The 27860-nt window shown below is 42.1% G+C and overlaps 1 protein-coding gene across 1 annotated transcript; it reads left to right on the top strand.

Annotated features, from left to right (window-relative positions):
• card11 (caspase recruitment domain family, member 11) lies at positions 1-26271 on the top strand. The gene is made up of 25 exons (XM_008285717.1): positions 1-249; positions 8449-8648; positions 8894-9031; positions 9317-9493; positions 12413-12561; positions 12743-12922; positions 13920-14066; positions 14298-14423; positions 14510-14704; positions 14858-15013; positions 16634-16703; positions 16797-16993; positions 17151-17257; positions 17394-17434; positions 17709-17832; positions 17941-18142; positions 18409-18535; positions 18867-19110; positions 19728-19812; positions 21807-21902; positions 22119-22236; positions 22673-22855; positions 23477-23598; positions 25249-25364; positions 25859-26271. Exons 2-25 carry the CDS (start codon positions 8459-8461, stop codon positions 26061-26063), a joined length of 3495 nt encoding a protein of 1164 aa, XP_008283939.1. The 5' UTR covers positions 1-249; positions 8449-8458; the 3' UTR covers positions 26064-26271.
• The last annotated feature ends 1589 nt before the right edge of the window (positions 26272-27860 follow it).

Genomic DNA, 27860 nt, shown 5'->3' with positions numbered 1-27860 from the left:
TGTTTCTGACTTATCTTTTACCTCAGCAGTGAGTCGGGGCCACAGCTTCCCATGCGCTCTACACATTCTTTAAAAAACTTCGCTTTCTTCTGGATAAATGGAGACAACCTGAGCTGTGGAGGATTTATGGTGGAACAACCGGTCTTGTGAAATTTCAGAAAAAGAACAGAATCAATCAAAAGAAAAGCAAGATTACCACACCTATAGGCCGAGTCTGATCTCCTTCCGACTCTTCTGGCTTCGTTTCAGGTAAGGGAAACGCTCGCAGTCACTCATGTCCACTGCTTAAGTGGGTCAATTCATTCAGAAATAAGGAACTATGTTTAAAAAGTTGTCAAACAGGCTCGTGAAAGTGTGCCAGAAATGTGAGTGGAAAACAGAAGTTGCACAGCCTCGTATCACCGCGGGAGGGACAGCCTGTCAGAGCCGCGCCGTGTCATATGCAACCCAGCTATGATTAAAAATACACTTGCAACCACACACCCGATGCTTTCATTTAATGCTCGATGCAGCATGAATCTGTTTCGCACCGCATGCCGTCCCTCTTCATTCAAATGCGCCTCGTATCAGCAGAATACGTGATTCATGACTGTTTATCTTTGCTCTCATCCTCCCCGGCTCTCACACGAGCAGAGTTATGAGTTCGGGTGGCTGGACTTCTGTCATCGCTGAGCCTTTATCGAAAATGTTTGGGATTCCAGCAGCAGGTGGGACAATGGGATCCAGTGAGAGGGAGAGCGAGGGTCATGCAGGGAGGCAGGAATACACACAAACATGTATTATAATGCATTCATGTGAGGTTTTTAAATGCTGTTGTTTCAGTAAAGTAGTATGACTCTTTTAAAGAAATAGAGACGTCTACTTTCAAAAATAAAAATGAAAATTATGTGTAAGAAGAACAATCACGTTTTTGCAACTACAAAAAAAACAGTTCTCCAGCTGTGATCATGAGAACAGAAATCGTTTGCTAAAGCTTTCATTAGGCTCTGGTTTTATGTAAATCATACTAACTGCATATGGTGACCTTTTAGAGGAGCTGGACTTCAGCCTCCCTCCACTGCGTCTCTCTCTTCCCTCAGTCTCCACAGACAGAGCCCACATATCAAATTCCTATAGGCTTCGGCTGTTCAGACAATGGAGCCTTTATGACAGTTTGTACACCTGAACGAATCATATCTGCCTATCAGCTCGCTGGCCAGCCGGGCGGAGGCCGGGGCGCTGACAGCAGGCTGCCACAAAGCTCCAATAGGATCACGGGGTTGGGTCATGTGGACTAAGAGACTTCAAATCGCAAAATGAAACGATGCAATCAACAAACTTCAGGATGTCTGACCCGGTGTGATGTAGAAATTCAAGCCGTCCTGGTTGTGTGACTGCCATTGTTCTGATGGTGTCTCCTGTGGTGGTTTTAAATCTGTTGCACAGTGAATATTGAACCCAAGCAGGACTTTAAAATATCACGATTACATATTTTCCCCAAATCCTTCAGCCCTAACACGGGCGTACATTCTGATTGTATTGAATTGTGAATTTGTCGTTTACGTGCTACAGAACTGTGTTGGAACAAAATACGAAGTACGCAATGGAAAACAAAACGCCTTTGCAACGTCTGGTGGATCAGATGTGTTTGATACTGGATTATATCAGGGGCGCTTTAATTTGACCTCAGTGTATGAGTACGTGGCACAACCACCGCTAGGTTAGATTAACATTGTGATAGGCAACGTTTAAACAAACTTTTAAAACTACTTCATCTCTCTTCTGGTGTCGCCCCCAATACGCTGAATGATATGTAAATTTTTTCCTTGGTTTAAAGATTCCAAGTGCTCGTAGAAGCAAAAAGCAGCCCAACTGTGGAAACAGCTGGTTAGAACTTTAAATATTAAGCAAGAAGTAAAAAAGTTATTAAAACAGAATTGAAATAATAGAGAAAGATAAATGTGCATGATCGCAGAAAGACTTTAACCACGAGTGTTTGTGTTTCAACACACACAAAAAGACTGTTATTAACAAATTAGTCATGCTGATAAATGGAAGCACAAGTGGAAAAGCAAGATGGCACAAAATACCTAAGTGTCTTTATTTTACTTTTCTTTGTTCTTGCAATCTTTAACAACAGCTTTTTAAAGACTCCCCCATCTTTTTTTTTTACATTTTAAGAAAAGAAAGAAAAACTTGTTTACATGCTGGAAATCACGTCATGAACAAAACAAGCAGTAACCACCTGTGGTTAAATATTTCCACCTTCCACCAACTGCAGTTTACTAATGACTGCCTTGAAAATATGAGCGAATTGGAGATTAAACACAATTTACTAAAAAAATATTGTCATAAACTTTCTTAAAATCAATCAGTCTGTGCCACAAATCTTTTTTAATATCAGTAGAGTTTGTTCTGCACACAGGGGCTGCTTCGGTAGGACTGAATCACCTCCAGAGACTTTCATGTATTATATAACTTGTAATAAATATAACATTCAAATGTTGTCACATTGAGCCTTTGTGCAGTTGACGTGTGAGAAATATGGAGTTTATGTCAATGGAGTTTGTTCTGCAATGAACAATTACGAACAATTATTCCAACTATGTACCACAAATCTTTTCTTTTTTTTTTTAAACCTTGGCTGAAAATTTCCACCTTGAACCTGCAGCCTTCTGATGACAGTCTCAAAAACACTGATTCAGACTTCTGGGGTTTCATATGTCACAAACCTGAGGAGCCAATCCTGTCATCTTGCTTTTTCTGTATCATTATTCTGCATATTTGTCTTCAGAGTTGGTTTAAAACTCTAAATTTGTCACACATAGAAGAATCTTTACTTGTAAAAACACATTTATTTATTCATGTCACACTCTACAGATCCAGAGTAATTCTGAAAGATGTGGAGAAAATATCAAGTTGTCACTTTGCTGACAGATATTATGATTTAATTTGCAATATATTTTGTAAAAAGTCATTTTTTAAAGCTCAGTATTCACGATGGAATAGTTTAAAATGTGATGAAAGTAAATGTGTTAGCTGGCACTGCAGCCTGCTAGTTGCAGTCTTAAAACTGCACAATCAAATTGAAGTAGATCAGTTGTTCAGCCCTAATCTAGAAATCACAAACCAGTCACAGTGGCACCATAATAACAATAACCAAGAAATCCACCCTAAAAAAAAGGAAGAAAAAAGGAAAGGAAACTCTTGGATTTGTTGGGTTTACTTTAAAATGTGTTCATCTCTGTAATTATTAATGCTTTAGGGCTTCAGCTTTATGTGATATAGTCAAGTAAAGCAGCACTTTATGTGTTTGTTGTAGGTTAAAAATCATTGCTATGTACATTATTACTGTAAATTCACACCATGCATGACTCTAGAGGCTCTTTCACCCAATACTTCCACTTTGTGGGTCCATCAATCATTTTCCTTTTTACTGGAAAACACGTTGGTGCAGCAGCTGTTGTTTTAAATGTGCTGTACAAACACCAGTGACTTAGTAATTCTGCTTCTTTAAAGGGTTAATCTCAGCAGTCTTTCTTGCTCATTTATGCAACACGGATGAACTCAGATACAATATGGACTTATAGACACACTGAATTCATTTCAATAATATTTTGTCTCAACAAATAGAAATAGGACAAATTTTAATTCCAGCAAAGTTAGTACATCGGCATCTTTTACTGTGTTTCCTAAACAGTTTGAAGTATTTCATTAAAGTCATTCTCTTTATACGGAGCACACTCTGCTGCTTTCCACCACAGCTGCAGCATCACTTAAACTGTCTTAGACTGAGCTTGATGCCTGATATGTGAGGTGAAATAATGACGTATGAAAGCACGTGACATCTCATTTCATTACTGTCGCTATTTCTATAAAGTTGTTTTTAGAAAGTTTTTTTTTAACGTGCATACAGGACAACATTAAATACCAAAAAAGCCCCATAATCTAATTTTTGTCTGTGTTAAAAATACAAAACTCTTCAAAACCTCTCACTGTAAACTCACAAAAAGGCCACAAAACACACTGCAAACTATGTGTACGTGAAACAAACTTCTAAAACAGACGATCAACCTCCGACCGCAAAAGTATAAACAAAAGCGGCTGACTGACAAGACTAAAAGAGAACAGAGGAAGAGAGATTCTACTCACATCTGGTCTGAAAAGGAGGAAGTAAGGATGAGCTTTCTCAGTAATGAACTCCAAAATAAGAGAAGAGGAAACATGTGTGCGGTTACTGCAAGGGGTCTGTGTGTGAGATGTGTGTGCTCGACATGCATGCATTGTGTACTTCTGCATGTGCACTAATGCATGGGTGTGTGTTTGGCCTCGGTGTTTGCGGTTTCATCATCTGCAGTGACTGTGGCGGTGTATGCACGCTGTAGATACAAATAATAGCTTCAAGTGTTGAGAGGGTGAGATATTTCTGTCTGCCTCAAACAGGATTTAGAAAAGCAGCAAGCAGATCACAGGTTACAAACTGAGCATACAAATATCTAAAAAAAAAAAAGAAAAAAAAAAGGGGCAATAATATCACACAAGTAATGTTACAGAAAGGAGATAAATTGCACCTTTCATGCACTCACACACTGACACATTTGCCTACAACCAGTAACCAGTAGATCTCATTTCTATGCCGTGCACAAGCATATAATTTCATGCACAATGTAGATGAGAGTATGCAAAAGTGTGTGTGATTGTGTGTGTTTACATAAGCGTTGGCATTACACAGCCTTGATTTGCCTAACTGTTGGCTACGAGTCACAATGGAGGATTGTGATACAACCCCACCAACCAGACGGCATGCAAATGCCAGAGATGCATGGACAGTGCGTATGTAAATGGGCTGGTCTGCACTTGTGCTTGTACGCCTTTCTACCTCAGCGGTGCTTAAAGCGCGTTACAGTACATTCACCCATTTATGCACACGTTCACACACGTCAGGAGGAGTTTTAGGGGAAGTAGAAAGAGAGGCAAAGAAAGATTGGTTAAGGTTGAGTGTGTTGGACCCAAATATATTCTGTGACACTTCATGAAGCCTCATATCACTTCCTTATATGTCTAAATGATTATGTTGCAGAGGACGCTTTGGCTGTAAAGCTACAAACTAGAACTGAAGTATCTGGTAAAAACAGCCAATTACCATTTTTCTGACAAGACACACTGCAGAATGTATGTATACAAGCTAAGATGCATCCTTTCGAATTGCTAATTCTATAGTTTAAAGTTGAGATTTTGATTTGAGATGGATTCATAGTGGGCTGCGAGGTGGAGCTGTGGTTTAGCATCGTTGCCTCGCGGTAAGAAGGTCGCCGGTTCGCGTGACGGTGAGAACGGTGCGTGTTCTCCCCGTGCAGCGTGGGTTCTCTCCGGGTTCTCTGGCTTCCTCCCACAAGGTCTAAAAACATGTTGAGGTTAACTGGTGATTCTAAATTGTCCGTAGGTGTGAATGTGAGTGTGCTTGGTTGTCTGTCTCTAAGTGTGGCCCTGTGATAGACTGGTGACCTGTCTTCACCCTGAGTCAGCTGGGATAGACTCCAGCCCCCCATGACCCTAGTGAGGATTAAGCGGTGTATAGATAATGGATGGATGGAGTCATAGTTCAGCTTTAGTAGAAACTGTAAAACGATTTTATACATCAAAGTCTGTTCAAAGGTGTTTGGTTTGAATCGCCCCTGTGAGAATTCTGATGCATTGCCTCAAGCTATGTCAGCATCAAGTTGGCCTGAAGGCTCTAAAGTTGAAAATGAAGAAAATCTTGGGGTCATTTAGGAGGTGAACGCATCAGACCGCTCCTCCTCCTTCCTGCTAGTTGTGCAACATACATCAATCTGTGACCAGGTTACACTGTGGGTAATGTAGTTTTCACAAGGATGAAGAACATATGGAATAAAATAGGTTTCAAAAAGTTCTCAGCCTCATCTAGAAACCAGGATTGTGACTCCCATTTTGAGGCATAACTGTAATATATATAATCTTACATCACTGTACACAAAAAACTAGATGATTGTTCTTTCTTTGCAAGGAGAGAAAAGCTGTGAATGATGTTGTCCCGGGGGAACATTGTCCTGGAACAACAGCATATCACTTTAAAACTTCCCTGTCATTTTTTTCTTTTAATTGCTTCAAACGCTGGAGTTTATGTGGACAGTGATATATGGCTTTATAGTTTATAGCTGCAGCCCAAAACAGCAGTTAAGCCCCCGTTTTCAGGTGAGACTGAGAACTTCTTGAAGTAACCTCAAAACTTTTGATAATTATTTTTAACTTCCATCGAGTCAAATTGACATGAGTGAAATGAAAAGCTCCTTTTTCTAATTATTGAATCAGCCAAAGCACAGCAGCTACTAAACGGTGCCTTAAAGACCTGTTAGGCGAATATGTCAGAACATTTCATATCATGGCATAAACTCCATTCCTTGTTGGTTTTAAAATTTAGGGTAAATTTATCTTAAACAGTTTTAACCCTCATTTAACTGAGGGACCTGTAATCAGTAAAGAAATATGAAGAGCCTGCAGTCATGCTGGCTGATCTGTTCTTGTGCTGCCAGCAAAGTTGCGCTTTAATCTTCAAACATTTGCATGACAATCAACTCACGGTGACAATGCTTGCATTCTGATTTATAGCAGCTTAATGTCGGCCATGTTCAGCACGAGAGTTACTGTCATTTTCAGAGTGCAGACAACACAAGCAGACTCGTTAGAAGAGGTTTGTTACAGTGATGGGAGTGCAAAGAACTAAGGCCATACAAAGGGATCGGGGAGTGAAGGGGAACGGTGATTAAACGTGGGGGAAGGTGAACCGGTCTTCTTGTTCACCAGGGTGACTTGGAATAAACAGACTGAAGAAAACACCAGAAACTCCCTCTAGCTAGATGTATACAGATGTACAGATTAGGCCTAACAACACAAGAGCTTAACTATCAAACACTAAGAAGAACATAAGATAGAAAAAACAAGTATAGCGAGATACAATACACGTCTAATTACAGAGTAAACCAAACCGGGGTCAGATACAAACTCGCGCTACACAAACTAGCAATCAAAGCTACGGGAAAGCTGGAGAGCCACGCCGCACAAGGACAAAGCCGATAAACAGAATGCAGAAACCAGGATCAAGTAACACAAGGCTAGAAACGGCAGGACAGAAGTACCCGCAAACTAAAGAACTATCCTGTAGGCTACCCTAAGGCACGAATAACGATAAGGCAGATCAAGAGAAAGCTACTAACAGATTCTAATGGCTACTCTCAAAACTTTGCTGGAAGGTCAGAACAAGCAAAGACAATGTGGAGATTGGAGGGACAGTGATACCCGTGTGAGGAGGAGGTGACCTCGGGTGACCTCGGGTGACCCACCGTATCAGGATCAGGACCCACTGTATCAGTAATTTGATATTGCATAATGATTTTTATTTTTTAACTCTGAAGGCATAGCTTATCCTTAAGAGAGCCCTGATTGGTTTATATTTAGCTGTGAAATCTATCAATCTGCACATATCTTGGTCACACACGCGCACGCACACAGACTTACTTAAGCCAGATAATATCTTGCTGGGATCAGTTAAAAGTAATACCGACACTGATAATCGGAACGATGCTGGAGATCACATCCGACAATCAGTCAGACTGACAATCAGTCAGCATCTAGTCATTTCCGAAGTAGATCATCAGCCCGGGCCTCAATATTGAATGCTCACTTATGTTCAGTTTCTTAGCTTAGCCTATAAGCATGCTAACAGTTGATAATTACTGACAACATAACAATTCTGCAGTTATTTGGTCATAAACCTAAGAGCTGTGTTTAAAATGCAATCTGAAACCATACCTTAAAAGTCAGGGCATTAGCAAAGTTGCCACACTTAATCCTGAGGGAGATGTGTTTATCAAATTGCTGCAAATTTCAGCCCCATGGTTGTGAAAACGTTAGAGGATCATCAAGGTCAGTAGGATTCGGAATCTGAGCACGACAAGTGTGTGCGCCAAGTTTCATGGCAATCTGTCAGATAATTTTTGAGATATTTCAGCCTTCACTAAAGTGGTGGACAGACCATAACTGCATTAATTTGATTCATGCCACTGCTGCTCAAATGATGTTTATATACTGTGGATGATCTACATCAAATTCACTACTAAATCATTCACTGTGCTTTGCTTGAAAAATACTTCAGCATATTTGGAATTCACTGTCTTGTGTACAATCCCTATGTGACTGTGTTGACCTGATCCTGCGATTAAACCAGGCAGAAAGAAACAACCCAAATATAGCACAACAAAAAATAACAAACTGAATTAGGTTTCTGGGCCCACTTGATTGCTGGATGTAAACTTAGACAACACATTTCAGTTTCTCAGACTTCCCCCAAACCCTGGATGCCCTTTTTGACATAGCCATAGGCAGACTAGCATGTAGTAATATAAAAAACCCATTGCATCACCAATAGTCCCTGTTTGTTTGGCTGTTTCTCAGGTCGTAAGAGATGGAGAATGGCACATTTGATGATGTGGAGGCCCTGTGGGAGAAGGTGGAGGGCAAACGCTATGAACTGTGTCGCATCATCTCCCCAGCAAAGCTCACCCCCTACCTCCGTCAGTGCAAAGTCCTGGACGAACAGGACGAGGATGAGATCCTCAACTCCATGCTGCTGGTCTCGAAAGCAAACCGCACAAGTAAGCAGAAGGATGTGTGTCTCTGTGTGTTGATTCGTAAAGGCAGAGCCTCTCTTTCTTTGATGCATTATTGACTTTTCTGCAGGCTGTAAAGCTAAAACGTGATTTGATTCACTGATGGTTCAAAATGTGGATCGTACACCTTTGTTCCTTTCTATCTCAAAAATGTGCACTGAAGTAATGTCGAGTAAACTCATGAAAAGTAGCAGTTCAAGCAGTGTTAAACTTGATTAATCCTCTGCTAGGCCGTCTACTTGACATCCTCCACACTAAAGGAGAGCGGGGTTATGTGGCGTTTCTGGAAAGTCTAGAGTTTTACTACCCCGACCAGTACAAGCTTGTCACGGGCAAAGATCCAACACGACGCTTCTCCACCATCGTCGGTAAGTGTCATCGTTGGCTGCAGACACAACATTCAACTTTTACTTACTGCTCATACAACGATATGGGTTTTAATGGACAATATTTAGCATATCTGAGCACAGTTCCAAAGTCTAAGCTACCAGTCGTTTTCATTGATGTCGTTTTGCTGCTTCAGGTTAGAATCATCTCACAGTCCCGTTACATTATATAGATTAGATGGTGTATTATGCAGCATATATTTAACTCGGTCTTTTTTTTTTTTTTCTCGCCTTCTCTTCTGTCAATCTGCCACTTCCTCTCCGCAGTGGAGGAAGGTCATGAGGGTCTGACCCACTTCCTGATGAATGAAGTGATGAAACTCCAGCAGCAGTCCAAAGTAAAAACCCTGCAGCACGTCGAGCTCAGCAGAAAGAACTGCACGTTGGAAGACGAGCAAAAGAAGCTACAGCTGGCCAATCAGGAGCTTCAGGCCTTTCAGCAGAGTAAGATAAGACAAGACTTCATGAATCCATCAGTGATGAGTAAAAACACATGTTTATTCCTATAAATATTTGCTTATCATGATTCCCTCCAGCTTCCCTCCATCTGTGTTTCTCCACTGAATTTTATTTATAAGACAGGACTCAAAATATCATAAGCAATATTAATAAGTGTCCCAAATAGTTCAACATTAAATCCAAAATGAAAAGCTTACCACCCTGGACTGGCGCTGCTACGTCACCATGTTTGGTTTACTCTACTTGGTGTACCACATTTGAGTTTGATGCAGATAAGCTGTCAATCAAATTCTTAACCAAAGCCTATTTATGAAAGTAGGACAACGTATCTGTTGTTGTCAGGTCCTGTGTTTTGTGACTTAAAGTTTAAAAGGTGGACCTAAATACAAACACACAAAGCAGCTTAAATAAAAAAAAGTAATTTTAATTAAACTTGGATGGAATGGCAGGTGTTGGATACAAAAACATGGGTGGAGATTCAGTTAAAGCAACAAAGGCCAAACAAATATTCAACTAAATAAATCCAGTGAACATAAAGGTAAAAAGAAGTCAAAACTAAAGGAAAGCAAGGAATCACAGGGGAGGTGAACCAGTAGATGAACAGACGAACTGACGAAGGCTAGAGGGAGACTGTTTACAATATCTGTACGATATATGACAAAGGTGAAACAGATCGAGGTGACGGGAGCAATCAAAAGTGAAAAGGAAGGAAGCGTAAACACTGCAGACATGTTGGGAAAGACAACCCCAACAACAAGGTAGACGAGCAGAGCTGCTGTGAACCATGGCCCGAAATCAAAACAAACTGGCAGACAACTCTGGAGGCTAGCCTGAAGGCAGTAGCTGCTCTGGAGAACAACCCAGGCACAGGGCGGCCAGATGAGCTCACTCAAGTGGATGGCCTTATTGCAAGAGCTGGACAGGAGGCTGGTGCAAAACAGGAAGTTCAGTGTTAAAGGTGGAACCCATCTGAAGGTGAGCAGACGCCTCTGTGAGCAGACTGCGGTCGAAGGCAAGGACTCATGCAGAAGGCTATTGATGATGACGAAAACTTGCTTGTGGTTAACCAAGAGGCTGGCAGTGAAGGTGAAAGCCCTTTTTGAAGACACTATGAATCCTGTTCCATGTGAACTGCAGTTGAACATGGGTCAGCCTGTCCTCAGGAGGTCGAGCAGGCGGGGCAGACTTCTCTGACTGGAAGGGCCAAAGGCCATAGCTGTCTCAAAATCAGGCTGGACGATGGTCAGGAGAACCAGCTGTGGAGCAACAGGGCTGTAGACTGAACTAGGAAAGAGATTTTAAAAAGAATAGTCTCAGGACTAGGAGGTACATTACACAGGAACATGAAAAGGGGACTCGGGTACAGTTTCAATAAGAGGAAGAATTTTAGGGGAGTCTAACTCAAGAACAGGGGATTTGTCAGCAGACTCAGGAGTAGGAGGAACATCTGCTGATTTAGGAACAGTCTTTTTTTTGGTCGATTCAGAAGTTGCCTTAAATTCAGCCAACTTGAAAGCAGATTCAGGAGCAGCGTTCAACAGCCGTAACTCTCTATCAAGTCTTTGCATTAGCTGACTGTGGAAAGGGCCTGGACTTGGAGTTGATCAACTCATCTGCAGATTCTGGAGCACGTGAAGCATTGACTGGCACAGGAACATGAGAGGCTTCAATCAAGAGGCCCGTGAACAGATGAGCCATTGGACAAACCAGGAACAGGAAATGCAGCGATGAACACGAGAGGTGTCAACAGGTGGATGAGCGGGAGCGGTGCTGGCCGAGGAACCCAGGATCAGAAGAAAGAAAGAGACAAATGTCAGCGAGCCTTTTTTTTTTCAGTGCAACGTTGCGGGGCAGAATGAGGAAGCTACAGGAGAGTCTGTGGCAGAGAGACAGCAAGATGCCACACTGCCTCCTGCTGCTGAACACCGGAGAGAAAATTCCTCTGCAAAATTTAAAAACGTTCAATAACCCTTAACTTACCCCCATGGTTCAGGTTATAATGTTTCTCACACATAAATATATATAATATATATAAAAAAACAGCCTAACTTAAAGAAGAAAATGCATTTTTCATACATTTTATATGCATCACATGCTCTCTGGCAATGGAAAAATGACTCGCCAACATCTTATAAACTCATCACCTTCTCCAGAACTTTTGGTTTGTTTTAGGTAAATACATATCTTTGTGTCTTGCTTGTGAATCAATACGGACTGCAGTGTATGGCTCAGGGAGGGGCACTGTTGGGGATGTAAAGGGACGTAGGAAGATTTTATAAGGAGTGTGAGATACCACAGGGCATACCTTCATCCCACAGAGAGGTAGAATTTGTAATACACAGGCTCTTACTGTGTTGAAGGCTGATGGGGGTTAGGAGGCGGGCTGCTGTGAAGATTGGCCAAGTAACTCATACGTAAACATTTGAGTTGGCATCTCTTTCTGAGTGTGCTGTCGGCTAAGTAGCTGACCATCCTCACCTTCACTGGAGTGTACGGTTGTTGTTTGGGACTCTATTGATTCATAATTATGGGTGACGCTGTTCATCTTGCGCCATTACTAGATTAGAAGATACATGATCTTCCTCTGCCTGTACCTCAACTAGGATGCCTAGCCTTTGTTCACTGAAGGGATATCCTTGCGTGTCTTTTGCGTGCCACTAGTTGAAATGTGAGTGGTTGTCATTGCGATGGTGCACTTCTCGTCGTCCTCTTGTGCACCCAGAAAGTCTGTCTTTTTATGAGTGTCCTGAAGTGAAGTGTTGTGCAAAGCAGAACAAGGAAATAAACACCAAAGACAAAGTAAACAAGTTTGTTCATCATCACCTGTAAATGCAACAATTTATCTGCAAAAGCTTATAGATGAAAATAAGTGTTCTAACGCTACATTTGTGGTTGGTTCCCCAGGGAACAATAAGTTGAGAGAGGAGAGAAACACATACAGTGATGAGCTGCTGAGAGTAAAGGATGAAAACTACAAACTGGCCATGAGGTACGCCTCGCTGAGTGAGGAGAAGAACATGGCTGTGATGAGGAGCCGAGACCTGCAGCTGGAGGTACCGACGATCACATGCATGCTTACGTACAAACAGATACACACTGACATCACTTTGTGTGCTTGGAAAATCATGTAAAAAAAGTCAATGAGTTGCTAGGAAGGATTGTGTCACACTCCTTCTTAGCTCCATGTTAGTATCTATAACCCACTAATCCTTCTACGTCCTCTCTTTATCACAGATTGATCAGCTGAAGCACCGACTGAACAAGGTGGAGGAGGAATGTAAAATGGAGCGGAGGCAGAGTCTTAAACTGAAGAACGACATTGAGAACCGGCCGAAGAGGGAGCAGATCTTTGAGCTAGAACGAGAGAACGAGATGCTTAAGATTAAACTACAGGAGCTACAGTCCATCATACAGGTACAGTCTGACTGAAATATATGTGTGCAACCTGAGGTTCGGGTGCAGCAGAAGTAGTCTGTAGCTCACATTATCTCTGTTTCAGTCACTGATACTAGAGCTGTGTGTTTATCAGTCGGTTGTAGAGCAGCATGTCCTTGCAGAAACCTTCCACTGTACCCATCATGCTGTTACCAGTAGTGGCTTTGCCTACAATGCTGATACCGCTCACTGTAATTCTACTTCTCCCGTCATTGATTATTCATCTCTGTCTATCAAAGTTACATATTTTTCCATGAACATAATCCCTTCCAGCCTTAAAATGGCTTAGATATAACATCAGTTGCTCCCTCTAGTATGTGCAGATCTGTGGAGTCCCAGCCTCTCTCCCCGCCCACCCCTGCTCACTCACTGCAGCTGGAGCACACCAGCTCTCAAACACTGTACAAGTACTCAGTGCTTCACAACGGCAAGCTGAACCGCACCAAAGATTTTGATGCAGAAAGCTCCTTCTTGCAAGATGACAGAGTTGGTTCCTCATGCATCACAGCGTCGATGCTGAAGCGATATATCATGCAGCCCTGTTATAGTTAAACAAAAAGAGAAGTTGCCTAAGGAATGACTGAAGGAATGACACCATCACTGATGTGTCAATTTTATCTGATGCAATCTGTAGGAAATATTGCCATACACTGTGGTTGTTTAGATGATAACAGCAATTTTAAGGGGTGATGCAATTTAAAACACAAAACTTTACTCTTCTTCCGTCACTCTCCTTTGGTTCTTCTTTGCCACTTGCTGCCTAACTAAGGGAAATTAGAGCGAAAGTCGAAGGCCGTAAAACCTAAAGACTGAGTTGAAAGAAACCAAAATGCGCTGTAGAGTTGAAGGGGGGCTACAGAGTCTGTGGATTTGTGATTGTCTGTGCCACTCATTTTTTCCCAATTGTTGGATGATCAGATCTTGTCTAGCAGCCAGTGTCAAAGGTTCTAACAGCATCTGTGTGTTTCGTACCCAGCCTGGTCCCTTACCTGAATCAGACAAGGCCATCCTTGACATTTTGGAGCATGACAGACAGGAAGCACTAGAAGACAGACAGGATCTGGTCAACCGCCTCTACAACCTGCATGAAGAAGTCAGACAGGCAGAGGAACTACGAGATAAGGTTACAACTACCCACATAAAAAACACAAACACACACACACACACACACACGAGGAAGTGCACATTCACTTCGGACAGAGTTGGGCAAGTGGTCTTGTGGTTACATGGCTGCTGGTCTGAATCTCGGCCTGAATGTGCAGAGCGGGGCTGGAAACAATAAAATGTTTGCAATAACGCACCCTGCAGACACAAATTCACAAGCAGAGAGTCCAAAATTTGTGTTTGCGTGCAGTACCTGGAGGAGAAGGAGGATCTAGAGCTGAAGTGCTCCACGCTGCAAAAGGACTGTGAGATGTATCGGAACCGCATGGACACCATCAGCATACAGCTGGAAGAGGTGGAGAAGGAGAGAGACCAGGTGAGAACACACACACATACCACACACACATTCAGACTATTGCCACTGTGCATTACAATCATCGACATTTTCGTTTATACCTACAGGCGTTTCGAGCCAGGGACGAGGCCCAGCACCACTTCTCCCAGAGTCTCGTTGACAAAGACAAATATCGCAAGCAGATTAGAGAGCTGGAAGAGAGGAGTGACGAACTGAATATTGAGCTTGTACGCAAAGAAGCCAGGCTCGTCACACTGGAGTCTCGCCTTCGACGCCTGTCCAAAGACAGTGTCCAGGATCAGGTCAGATACAGCAGAGCGACAGAGGACACGTGTTCAAGATACATGCTCACAGTGCAGCTGCTGAATTTCAAATCTCTGCTCCTGTTTCAATGTTTGATCTAGAAAATTTTGCTTCCATGAAATAATCATCAGTTTTTACTCTGGTTTTTGAAGAGTCTACCAAGGGGCCTACCTCCGACCATCATCTCTCAGGGGGAGGAGTTTAAACCTGTGCAGGGTCAATCAGAATGGTCCAGCGACGATTCACCTGAGGAGAAGTTTCTAACTGAGAAGCCTCGTCTCAAACGCAGACCAAACCTGAAAGCAGGGGTCAGCTGTCCACTACTCATTTTTCGTTGCTTTACAGACATTGTGAGACAAAGGCCAGGGCCAATATTTATTAAACTATTAAAGTGGCGACTATTATAAAACCCAACGCCAGATTAAAGAAATTTGGTGACTGTGACAATTTTTTTTTAGAAGTTTAAGATTAAATGTGACGAGCAGCTCTTTATTGATCACATGATTAATCACATCATATATACTCCAAGCAAAAACTGACAATTTAAAAAAAAAAACTGGACCCACAGTAAGACCTCAATGCAACAAAAGTCAGTCCACTTTTCATTAGTGACAGTCAGATGTTGTATTTTTTGGAAACTACCAGTATTGCATAATTTTCCTTTCTCTTTAAAATATCCCAAAGGGGTTCTTTTGGATCCGAGTCAGGCGTCACACTCGTCCAAGTCAACGTTTTCACTTTTTTCTTCTTTACAAACTCTTGTGTGATTTTGGCAGCGTGCTTTGGATCATTATCATGCTGGAATGCTCCTCTTCTGCCAAGTTCCTGCAGACCGAGAGACAGCTAAACACGGTGGTATATCCACAGGCATTCACAGTTCCATCTCTAAATGTCATCTCCGCAACACCTTTTGCACCCATGCAGCCCCACATCATCACACTCCCACCCCCATGCTTTACTGCTGGGCCTATGCATTTACTGTGGTAGTCCGAGCCAGGGTCATGCTGGAGCCCATTTGAGCTGAAAAATTTTAAACTGGTCTTATCTGACCAAAGAATCTGCTTTCGTTTGTTTCTATGCATGCATGTACATCTTTTCCATTTGTTTTTTAGAGCTAGATTCTGCCAGTAGTGCACCGTCTGTGCTGTCATTTCAAGAGAACGACCGTTACTCGCATTAGTAGTACAATGGCTCATTCTGTACCTCCTGATTACAGCTGCAGTTGTGTTTTAACTGATTTTTAGTTCTTTTCTCTGTAGACATGCAGATAGACACCTCTCATAGGTCCAAAACTGAAAAGGTTCTGATGGTCAAAGCCCATTTTATAACAATTTTAATGCAGTTGGGCGACTTGGAAATCACAGATTGTTCAATTTTTTTTTCAGTGATCACAGGTTTTCTAACTTGTGGGCCAGTGGTTCCAAGTGTATTCACTTTTGTTGCGTTGAGTTTTCACTTTGGGGGCTGAATTTTCAATTTCTAAAATTTTTTCATGACAGGAAATACTCAACCAAAACTTGTAAATAATGCAATTATTGAGAAGTGTTTGATATTGAAGTGATGTTGCACAGAAGTGTATTTACTTCTGTTGTGTCCTGTATACTCTGAGCAGGACCTGCCAAGTAAAGACAAGTATTTACTCTTCATTTGTCTTTTAAAAAAAAACTTTACACTGTGACGTTTTTCTGCAGAAGCATACTCAAATTTCTCTTTTACCTACTGATATGTAATATACAGTATTTATTTAACATATAGAAATGAAGGTATGACAACAGGCTAATGCAAATAATAAACTGAAAATCCTTTATTCTGAATATTTAGTGTGTTGTCAGCTGACAGATTGCTCACTTTCAGTCATTTGTTTTTGTCAAGAGAATGCCCAAAGCTGCTTGTTCTCAACTTAAACGCTTTTACGTTTCAAACTTTAGAACAGAGTCAAGTCTCCAGTTGGTATGCTCAAAGACCTTCAGATCACCCCGGGGGCCAGTCAAGCTGCAGGTAACGCTAACCTTTATTTATCTTCATGGCATGTTCTAATATAACAACAGAATTCCATTTGTGCATCTGACCATGATTTGCCCCCACATCCAGCCTCAGCTCCGGTCAGCAGAGATTTCCTGGAGATTCAGACGCCCAACATGCAACACAACAGCAACTCCCTCCCTCCCTCTCCCAGCATCCCCACGTCTCCCTCGTTTCCCCTCTCTTCAACCATGCCATTCCCCACCTCGCCGTGCACCTCGCCGCTCCCCTTCACAAATGGAGACCAGTCGAGTCGGCCGATTATGGTGAGCCTATGGTGTTTGTTTATTACGTGTTCGGTGAAAAACATGTTCTATTTCCCAGCCGGTTTGGAAATTTTATAAAACAGTATTAGGATGACTAAATCTGATTTTAAACGTCTGTAATAACAACTTCCACTTTCTTCATTTGTAAAACCTCCAGCTCCGTTGCCGTAACGACAGCATCCTATCCACGGCCCCCGAGCCACCCGAGAAGGCCTCGCTGTACCGCAGAGAGAGGGAGAAGGAACACGATTTCCAACCGCGCAGGTGCTTAATAAATGTCACGCAGATGATTATGAAGGATGCCACACAAATGTCATTGTTTTTTTTATTATTAATTTGGGCTGCTTCGTATCTTTGCTGTGAGTGCCTTCGAAATAGTCTGATGTGTTGTCTGTTTCAGCCTCTCGGACTTTGATAGTGACAACACGGAGATGGAGCTGGGTAATGTACTCTTAAACTTTGTCGTTTGCTTGAGATACTATCAATCAAACTGAAGTTGATTGGATTGGACTCAGTGGAAATGACAAAAATGGAGATAACTGAAGACTGATTGATATTGTCTCAGGTAGACGATGGGAAAGTGGGTCTTCTGAAGGTTTGAGAAGACGGAGTTATCTGTTTTTGCAAATGAACTCTTCATTTTTACATCTGACTTTATTTGTCTTCTCTGTAGAGCAGTTCAATCAATATCTTCTGCTTGTTTTTCTGTTCTCAGAGGACGAAGTGCAGCGTGGTCCTCCTTCTGTGCACTCATCCTCGTCCTCCCATCAGTCAGAAGGGATGGACACTTACGACCTGGAGCAGGTCAACAATATCTTCAGGAAACTGTCACTGGAGAGGTACTTTACAGCCACTCACATATGGAAGAATAGTTGCAATTCAAGGTTACTTATCAACACCTTCCACTCTTGTTTGTCACTCTTGTTTGTGTGTGTCTGCATGGGCAGGCCGTTCCGCCCGTCTCTGTCCTCCTTCTCTAGAATCAGCTCGTCCCTGAAGCCGGTGCAGGAGCTTTCGTTGTTAGGTGACAACCTGCTGAAGGACATCACGCTGGTTGGAGGCAACGAGAGCGGCATTTTCGTCTCGTCTGTGCAGCCGGGCTCCAACGCCGAGAAGTCAGGGCTTCGAGAGGGCCACCGCCTCCTGCTGGTGTGTAGTTAACTTACTCTATTTGTTAAACCGCAGGCTCACACAGGCTCACACAGGCTGGAAAGTGAGTTCAAACCACCGGCTGGAGAGATATAAAGAACATGTATGGAGCTTTATGAAAGAATGACTGTCAAATCCAAATGTTAAAACCAATAAAAAATATACTTTTTTTGGAAGCCTTTTTGTTTTTGTTGTTAATACGTCCTCTAACATAATTTCAAAAAGTAATATAATTTACAAATCATCTGTTTTTTTTGCCTGACTAGCTCGAGGGGTGCATACGTGGGGAAAACCAAAGCATTTCATTGGATACCAGCACTCAGGAGGAAGCCCATTGGTCACTGCAGCGCTGCTCTGGACCAGTCACACTGCATTATCGAACCAACTTTGACTGTAAGTGTTTGCTTAATATAGTTTGCATGTTCTCCCCGTGCAGCGTGGGTTCTCTCCAGGTTCTCCGGCTTCTTCCCACACAGTCCAAAAACATGTTGAGGTTAATTGGTGATTCTAAATTGTCCGTAGGTGTGAATGTGAGTGTGCTTGGTTGTCTGTCTCTAAGTGTAGCCCTGTGATAGACTGGTGACCTGTCCGGCTGGGATAGACTCCAGCCCCCCAGCGACCCTAGTGAGGATTAACCGGTATATAGATAATGGATGGATGGATGTTTGCTTATTATGTCTAATTTATATGAGTTCATGTGTGCATGTGTATGTGTTCTCTCCAGCTTATCTTCGTCTCCAGAGGGATCTGTCGGACGGAACGTTAGCTTCAGGCGACTCATTCCACATACGGGTCAACCTGAATATCTCCGAACAGTCGGACAGCTGCTCCTTGACTGTGCACTGTGACGAGGTGGTGCACGTCCTGGACACCAGGTACCAGGGCCGCTGCGAGTGGCTGTGCGCCCGAGTGGATCCCTACTCTGGCAACGACCAGGCGGACCGCGGCACCATACCCAGCTACTCACGGTACGAAGCAGCTCTTTTTAAACCAAAGCACACAATCTCAGGAGGCTCACAAAATAAGCGTAAAGACCTTCCCTTTATTTCTTTGTCTTCTCTAGAATTTAGAAAGTGTGTTCTCTAAATGAGCAGTTCAGGTTTGCTGCCTGTTGTAATGTCACAACAGGATCAACACCTTCCCCGGGTGGCAGCACGGTTGGATTTAAAGCTATAGACGCTGAAACCAGAGGTCTTGAAAGCATGGCAGACTTAGTGATCTGTGCAGTGCTCCCATGACCTTACATATTTGACCTTTAAAGCATATGTGCATTGCCTCCGTCAGTATGAATGCTGGAAATATCCGAGTACCATACCTCTATTCTGCTGTTTCTACTGAGGGTGATACATCCTACAGAGGAAGCAGCCATATCCAGCAGCACACACAGTCCCCCTCTGCACATTTTCACACTTGGTCTCCACAATCTGTTGTTGTCATGAAGCAGCACAGGAAGCAGCTTGTGGGAGGACAGGTTCTCAGATGATGATACATTTTGTTTTTACTTTTGTAATTGTGTCCAAATGATGCGCTTGAGATTTTATTTTTTTTGACAAGAATGCTTGTGTTTGTAAATGTGTGACTGTAGAGCCCAGCAGCTGCTCCTGGTAAAGATTCAGAAGTTGCTGTGTCGAGGGGGGAAAGAAGAAAATGAAATGTACCGTAACAGCAGGGTAAGAAACTTCCTGAAGTACTTCCTCTTTCTATTTTTTAGCTGAAGTGAAAAGAAAAGAAAAAAAAACACAGTCCCATTTGACTAAAGTAAAAATGCTTAAGCAACTCTCTGAATTGTCACAAGTTGGTGGTTGGCAATAAGTTTGGATTGTGAGGCAAGGCTTGAACAAACACAAAGCCAAGCAATTATTAGCAATTAGTAATATACAGCTACTTTTTGATCGTACATTTGAAATTTCAGTCTTCTTTCTCGTTATATTGCCTTTTTATATTGTAAACCTAATTTCTTTCAGCCTGTGTGAGTCTATTGTGTTCAGAAAGGTGTGATATTGGGTCAGTCTGTGTCAGTTCAGACTGAATTTAGGAAATATGTTGTCGCACCATCTCAGGTTTTGTCTACTTATTTGTTGATTGGGACCCCATCCTAAGATTTGGCAAATATTTTGGATGAATATTCTGAATTTCATATGTTTTCAGACCTGGACAAGTTTTGTATTTTCGCTCTCAAATAACATCTGATCATTGAAGCCATTTTAAAGGTTCAGTATCTACCGAAATATGACTCCCACAGCCGTCAAATCAGATGAGGACACAGGCAATGTTTTTGTTTCCAGCAGATCAAATGATTGAATCGCTCCAGCAGAGGACAAATGTTTCATCCAGGCCACGCATGGGGGGCGAGTTCTTGCTGTTCTCTTTGCAACTAGACATAGTTTCTTCCTGCCTGTAAACTACCAGGATTAACCCTGTACTGCATTCACAAGTCTAAATGATTATCAGCCAGTTGCTCTCATATTGATAATCAAGAAATGCATCAAGGCCTGCATCTCTCCTGGTCACCAAAAGATCCACAAACTGCCATTTTAATACTATTACACAGAGGTCTCAGCCATCTGGAAAATCCAAACATCAGGATGCTAGTTGTTGACTTGAGCTCAGCTTTTAACTTCATCACATCAGAAAAACTGGACACTGCAGTTAGGAACCATCCTCTGTCTGTAGATCAAAGACTTCCTCACCAGCAGACCTCAGCATGTCAGGCTGGGAAGCAACACGTCTTCCACCATCATCAAATATCGTGGTGTATACATACCAGGAGAGCTGGAGCCTAAACACCTCTCAAATCATCAAGAACGCCCAACAGTGGCTCTTGCCTCTGAAACGCTACAGACTCTGTCGTAACCCACGGATTGCCGGATCTCCACTCGACATCCACTCGAGATGCCTTTACCATGAAGAACCCATCACACCCAGGTCACTCCCTGTTCTCCAGCCTTCCCCCAGACAAACAAACTAAAAAGCAACTTCTTCCTCAGAGCCGTAGACAAACTGCAACTATTCTTTATACTATAAACTTGAAAATGGAAAAGAAGAGTCCCACATTTTCCAACTAGGGTGGTGTTGTAGCCCCAGAAAGTTACTCTAAGTGTATATATATATGAATGTATCCATATTTTCTACTAAAAATACAAACCAAAATGGTAACGCGGCCCATTCTTAGGACCATATAAACTGGCATGCACAGGGGTCTATAAACAGTAATTGTATGCGCAAAATTACAAACGGCTTTAATTTTGTCTTCATGTTGTAATTTAACAACATATGAGACTTTTTTTGGTCATATTTATGGAAACACTTCATGGCAAGTAAGACAACAACAAGACAAATTAAACATGATATCAATGCTGTACTAAAAGCAGTCAAAGAAAACAATGCAGACTTGGCTTTGGGAGTTATATTTCTGGAGATATTGTTCCCCGAAAATGGCTTCCCAGGTAAGATGGTTTTTGAAGCTGGGAAATACAAAAAATCTCAGGTCTGAAAACATGTAAAATTCTTAAAATTCTGCCTAAATATTTTACAGAACTTAATTAACTCTGAACGAAATCTGACTCACTGGAGCAACACTGCGATCTGACATGACACGGATTAACCCTGTTGTGTGTCTCAGTATTAATTATAACTTCTTTTTATCATGTATGTGTCTGTTTAGAACATTTTACAGACAGAAGAAGTCTGCCCCTCTCCTGATACCAAAGCCAGCCCACGCTTGTCTCGAGCCAGCATCTTCCTCGCCCAGATACTGCAGGTAATGAAGGAAAAACAAATCTTCCAGTTGTTCCTGTGTCTTTGTCTGCTCATTGCACCGGCAAACTAATGCTACGGCCTGTAGGTAACAACATCATTCAAGCTTGGACCACTTAAAGTATTAGGAATATTACTGATTATCATTATGCAGAATATTAGAAAAAATATGTTTTCCAAAAACAATTGCGCAACCTCACCTGTCTGCTGTGATCTCCAGTTTGTCAGCAGGGTGGATATCAAGTACAAGCGAATGAACAGCAACGAGCGTGTGAGGCTCATCAACTCAGGCAGCACAACACTACCGAGACAGGGCTTAGAGATGCTGAGGCCAGAGGGTGAGTACAAAGTGTGAAGACAAAACTTAACATTAGCAACCAGGATTCCTGGATTCAGTGCATCTCTCTGATCTCTCAATAATGCGTCAAAACGGGGGAAAAAAAATGCGTCATAAAAAAGAAAATAATAAGACTGAGTGTAGAACTGAAGATGAGCAACGTAATTTCCATGTGTTTTTTGACAACCATTGCATATATGATCCTTAAAGCAACATATAATGCAATCTGATTCTATATGTTCTACATATGCGACAGTTTAATGTGTAAAACCATATTTAGAAAATGGGTCAGCTCATACTGTACACATATATCCTGATGAGGTGATTTAAAGTAGTGTTTTGGGTAATAATCTGCCTCTTTAAACGAGCCCTATTTCTGACAGTGGGTACCTATTTGTGTGAACTTCTCTTCCTGTGTGTTCCACGGCTGTAAACAGATGCTGCCGACCCAGACAATGAACTGAGCCGGAGTTTGAACCTGATCCCCTACAGTCCTGTCACCCCCCAGCGAACCCAAAGAAGAAGACCGGTCTTATTCAGTCCTGCTGCTCTGGCCAAAACCATTATCCAGAAAATACTTAACATGGGGGGAGCCATGGACTTTACTATCTGCAAACCAGGTCGGTGCAGTGTCTGATAAGCAAGCTCACAGCAAGATATCATTTTAACGTCTTCACGAGGAATATTTAAACCTTGTTGGCATAATCCCAGCGTCTTCACCTATTGTGAGTCAAGCTAGAGGAGATAGATAAGAAGAAGTTGAGGCTGGAGAAGGTGAGAGAACAGGAAGCGACTACTGGGATTCAGGTCAGGTTTTGTATTGCCCTGCGGTGTAGATGTTAAGGAGTGTAACCAGAGAGATGGGATGGAAGCAAGACAAAAGATGGCCTAGTTGATAATTAGGATGACAATGCACGGTGATGCACGAAGGGACGTCGACAGATATTTTAGTTACTGCACTGAAATCAGTTCAGTAAAAGGTCAATCAGGGCGTCAAGCCCTTAGAGAATTACCACCCCGGTCCCATGACAAACCAAATGCTCCCAGTAGAGAGGGGTCAGAAAGGCTGCTGGTGGAAAGAACTGAACATCTGTTAAAACCAACCAGATTAGTTAGTTGGAGATTCCCCAGGGAAAAAACCTTGAAGGTTTCTGTTCCTTGTGATAAATGTGTTGTATTAAGTTGACAAAAGAATGAAGAATTAACACAATTTGTCTTTTCTGATTCAATCTGGTATGCAGACACTCTGTCCAAAGAGGAGTTTTATCTGAAGCAGAACGTGGAGCCGTTCATTCACTACAAGGAGAAGCAAACAACAATTGAATGCATCACCAGAGAAAACATAGAAGCTGTCGCCACCAAGGTAGGTTTTTATCGAGTAAATAGTAAGGATGGGATTAGTTTTGATATTTGCTGTGAATTAAATCAGAAGGTTGATGTCTGACTCTGGCTAACGGGAACAAAATCCACTGAGCATCATCATCAAGCTCACTAACTGTAAGATTATGTCTTGTTTGTTTACTCTGCGCAAAGTGTAAAAGCTAGTGAAGTGTCTGTCACAATGAATCAAGTCTTCCGAGCCTTCAGTAGACTTGTTTTTGGGTTCTTGAAGACGTTTCTGCTTCATCTAAGAGGCTTCCTCAGTTGGAACAGACTGGTGATGAGTCACTGGTCTCTATTGTCACAGCTAGATCACATGACTCAGGTTGTGAAACTGCCTGGGGAGGGATGGTTTTAATGAAACTGCTTGGGTAAGGATCTCAGGAGTACATTAGAAGTAATGGATAAGTGATATGAAGGACGCCATCTATAGTAAACTACAACAGCCATCTTTAAACGAAGCAGGAGATACAACACCACTTAAATGGTCTGTACCTTAGTAGTACTAAAAGCTTTACAGTGTTTTCTCATTCACCCATTCACACATTCATACACCTGCCGTGCAAGGCGCTTGCCTGCCATTGGGAGCAACTTTGGGTTCAGTGTCTTGCCCAAGGACGCTTCGACTGTGGACGGGCGGAGGATCGAACCACCAGCCTTGCAAATGGAGGACAACCGCTCTACCACCTGAGCCACAGCCGCCACTTATAGCACAGTCCTGAGATCCCTCCCCAGGCAGTTTTACAACCATTCACACTTTGAGTTATGTGAGTCTTGGGTCATTAATGGGCCATGAGCCATTTGATTTGTGTATGAAAATAAACTCCCCGCGAGTCATTTAGACACGAGGAAGACTCTCGTGAAGTGAAATGTTTTCAAGAACTAAAAAAAAAGTCTGGTTAATTAAGTTGTCCTCTAGTCAGGTACTCAGGATTAAGGGTTTCTAGATGTTTTGAGGTGCTATAGTTGGCTGCTGCCTCCAACAGAGTGGTGTAAATTTAAGTCTCATCAAGGGAGGTCTATTTTCATTAAGTCAAATTGTTCATTGAATGCGGAACCTTTGTGTGCCATCCTGTTGACACTTTGGTTTTTGCTGAACTGTCACACATTGCTGCAATAATTGTACATTTCTGATCAGCAGCTGTGATTTTATTATTATTTTATGATCTTCAGTTTTCCTTCTTTTGTTCAGGATGTGAAAAGTGAAAGTATTACCTTTTCATTCTGATCACAGGGTTGGGTGACGCAGATGAAAATGCAAACATTCTGGCAATACTGATAGTTACTGATGATCTATAATTACCTTTAAACAAAAAAATAAAACAAGAGCAGGAAATGCTTCATTATCAAGGGGTATGATCAGCTGTTAGTAAACTAGAGAGGGAACACGTTCAGGTTCATGCAGATGAAACGTTGCGTTGCTGTTGTATGCTCTGTATGCTTGTGGGTTGAATCTAAAGTATGTAGGTAAATCTATCAAACATTCTATTGAGAATTTTCTTAGGCCTATCCGACAAATGTTCTTTTATCTGTGTTGTACAGATGTGAGCTTTTGTGTGCCATTAATGCATTGAATTACGTATGCAAAGTGTAGCTCTGTATTTGATCGTAAAGGCTTTTTTTTTTCTACCAGGGCAAACACTGCCTGCTGGAGGCTGAGCTGAGCTGTGTCAAGGACCTCCTGCGGAGAGAAATCTACCCGATCATCATCTACGTCAAGATCTGTGAGAAAAATGTCAAGAAGTTACGGTAGGCCCAACAAATGTCACTTATTCCAACAATTTATCCCGTTAGTCATCCCACACGGCTGCACACCACACTTCATGTTACAAATGCGAATACATGTCAGTCCTTGCATGAGATTATGTTTTGACTCCAGGCAGGAAATGAGACCGAGCCAATCAAAGCATCATTGTTTGAGGTTGTTATGTACTTGAACTTGTGATAGGGTTAGATGAACAAGAGCTTGTTCTATCAGTGGAGACACACTCTATTGTTTCCCCTGGGTGTCATCGTGGTAATTGTTGGTGCAAGTTGAGTGTCAACAAACCCTGATGCTTGATGTAGCTTATGATGGATTAGGCTTTACTCATCCAGTTTGTGAACCCATTATTGCCGGAGTAATCTTTCTGAGAATTACACTGAAGCAAGCAGACCACCGCTGCAGGGTGGGATCACATCCTGCAAACATTACAACACTCACCGCTGCAGCGCTGCTTCCTTCCTGCTTTGCGTCCACACAGAAAGTTGAATCTGCGCTTGGAGTCGGAGGAGGAGTTTGTGAAGCTGTGCCGGGCCAAAGAGAAGGAGCTGGAGGGCATCCCCTGCCTCTATGCCACCCTGGAGCCCGAGGCCTGGGCAGGGACGGACGACCTCATCAAGGTCATCAAAGACCGAATACTGGAGGAGCAGAGGAAGATGGTGTGGGTGGAACAGGACCTCCTGTAGACAGACGTAGACGACAGTTAGTACATGGACATACATGTGTAGCTAAGCACAATGAAGCACATCATACATCATGTACATCGTGCTTTCATGCTTTTATATTTATGCTCAGACTTAAAACTCACCTGTGGACCCTGGAATTGTTTAAATAAATGCATTATGTATTTTGTAAATGTGTGTCCTTGATTTAAAAAAATAAACAGACTGAAAGGATCAAAAATTATACTTTCTTTTCTTAAGAGATGTGTTCTTTGAGGTGTGTTTTCAGTTACAGTACAATCCTATTTAATCAAGATTACAGGGCCCTCTAGTGGCCGATGTCAGCTTTTTCACACTGAAGTCACAACCATCCATCCATGAGCTGGATCAAGTTGCAACAAGATATTCAGATATGGAAATCTTTGTTGAAATACCTTTGTTTATTTCTGGAACACGTGAGTTAGAATTTATAAAAGGACTTTTATCATTTACCCTCAGTGTGGATTGGCTTGTAACCAATCAGATAGAGCTGTGAGCAGAACATTGTTCGAGATCTCAAAGTAGGCTCATCTCACTTCACTAATTTTTAACTTCCTCGTGTCCTCTGTCCTCCTGCCTGTGACCCAGAAATGAATCTGGGTGCACCATTACAAAGGACGTCTCGATTCCTAACATCGAGGACAGAGGATCGAGGATCAGGGAGGAGGAGCTGTGAGAGAAATCATAAAATACAGTGGGTGGTTATTACAAAACAACAGATGATGCAGCTGTGTCTCATGTCACATTTAATTAACATCGCTTTAAAACAACGGCTCCGAAATCAGGATGTCACATTTTGTTAAATGCCTGTAGCCTCGACTCCTCGACTCCAAGGAAAGAAAAGGGGGATGTACAATTAGTGAAATGAGATGAAGGAATGACAACAGATAGACAACAAGTGAAGCATTTTTAAACATATGTATTTTGTCGGGGATTGGTTGAAAACACAGCAATACAGATAACTGGGAAAATCTGTCGTCCAGTATTTTAAACAACCGATCAGTAAAGCAAATGCAGCCTTTTAGCTAAAACATGGCTTCGAATTGCAGATTTCAGTGATCCTGTAATATGATTTTAAGCTTAGATTTGGTTAATTTTTATCCAGCAGAACCAGACTGGATACATGATTAATTAAAGGACCACTAGAAAATTTTAAAAAAAATCCATTGATTCCTTCTGCTCTTGCAGTTTCTGGCTGATAAATGATGTGACTGGAAGATGACTTTCAAACCCGCTGGCAGGTATTAGGATTCAAGGGCTACATGCCTCATCAACTATGGGAGTGATTGTAAATTGTGCCTTTGATTTCTCAAACACTTTGCACTAAAAATGCAAATTCCAATTTATTTTATTTTTTTTTAAATTTCATACATGAATCCTGAATGACTAGAACCGTCTCCGGTCAATTAGCTCGATAACCTTGCAAAGTAAAATCCTGAAACCCACTCTGGTGCATCGATCCATGTAAAAAGATCTCCTCTGCTTATCTGCGACTGAGTGAACCTGCTTCGGTCACGATGCTTCCTGCAGCTTACAAATCAGTGTTTTGACAGTATTTTTTTTTTTTTTCAATGGCCAAATGAGGGCTTAGTCTGTGACAAAAATGGTCTGGCCAGAAGGGGATTTAGAGCAACCTCGTTCATATTGGCGCAAGATAATCTCCTCATCAGAGCAAAAAGGCACACACACACACACACACACACACACACACACACACACACACACACACACACAATGCTTCAAAAGGACTCATATCAGTCACATACTGCAAATAAGAAACTG

The sequence above is a fragment of the Stegastes partitus genome, unplaced genomic scaffold (genome assembly GCF_000690725.1).
Source record: "Stegastes partitus isolate 25-593 unplaced genomic scaffold, Stegastes_partitus-1.0.2 Scaffold414, whole genome shotgun sequence".
Lineage (NCBI taxonomy): Eukaryota > Metazoa > Chordata > Actinopteri > Pomacentridae > Stegastes > Stegastes partitus.
Note: the sequence above shows the minus strand (reverse complement) of the source record. Positions and strands in the feature narration are given on the sequence as shown.

Coding starts and splice junctions, on each gene's coding strand:
- card11 (XM_008285717.1), top strand. CDS start 8,459: ATGGAGAATGGCACATTTGATGATGTGGAGGCCCTGTGGGAGAAGGTG. Junction 14,424..14,509: donor TGGAGAAGGAGAGAGACCAG/GTGAGAACACAC, acceptor TTATACCTACAG/GCGTTTCGAGCCAGGGACGA. Junction 19,111..19,727: donor ACCATACCCAGCTACTCACG/GTACGAAGCAGC, acceptor GTGTGACTGTAG/AGCCCAGCAGCTGCTCCTGG.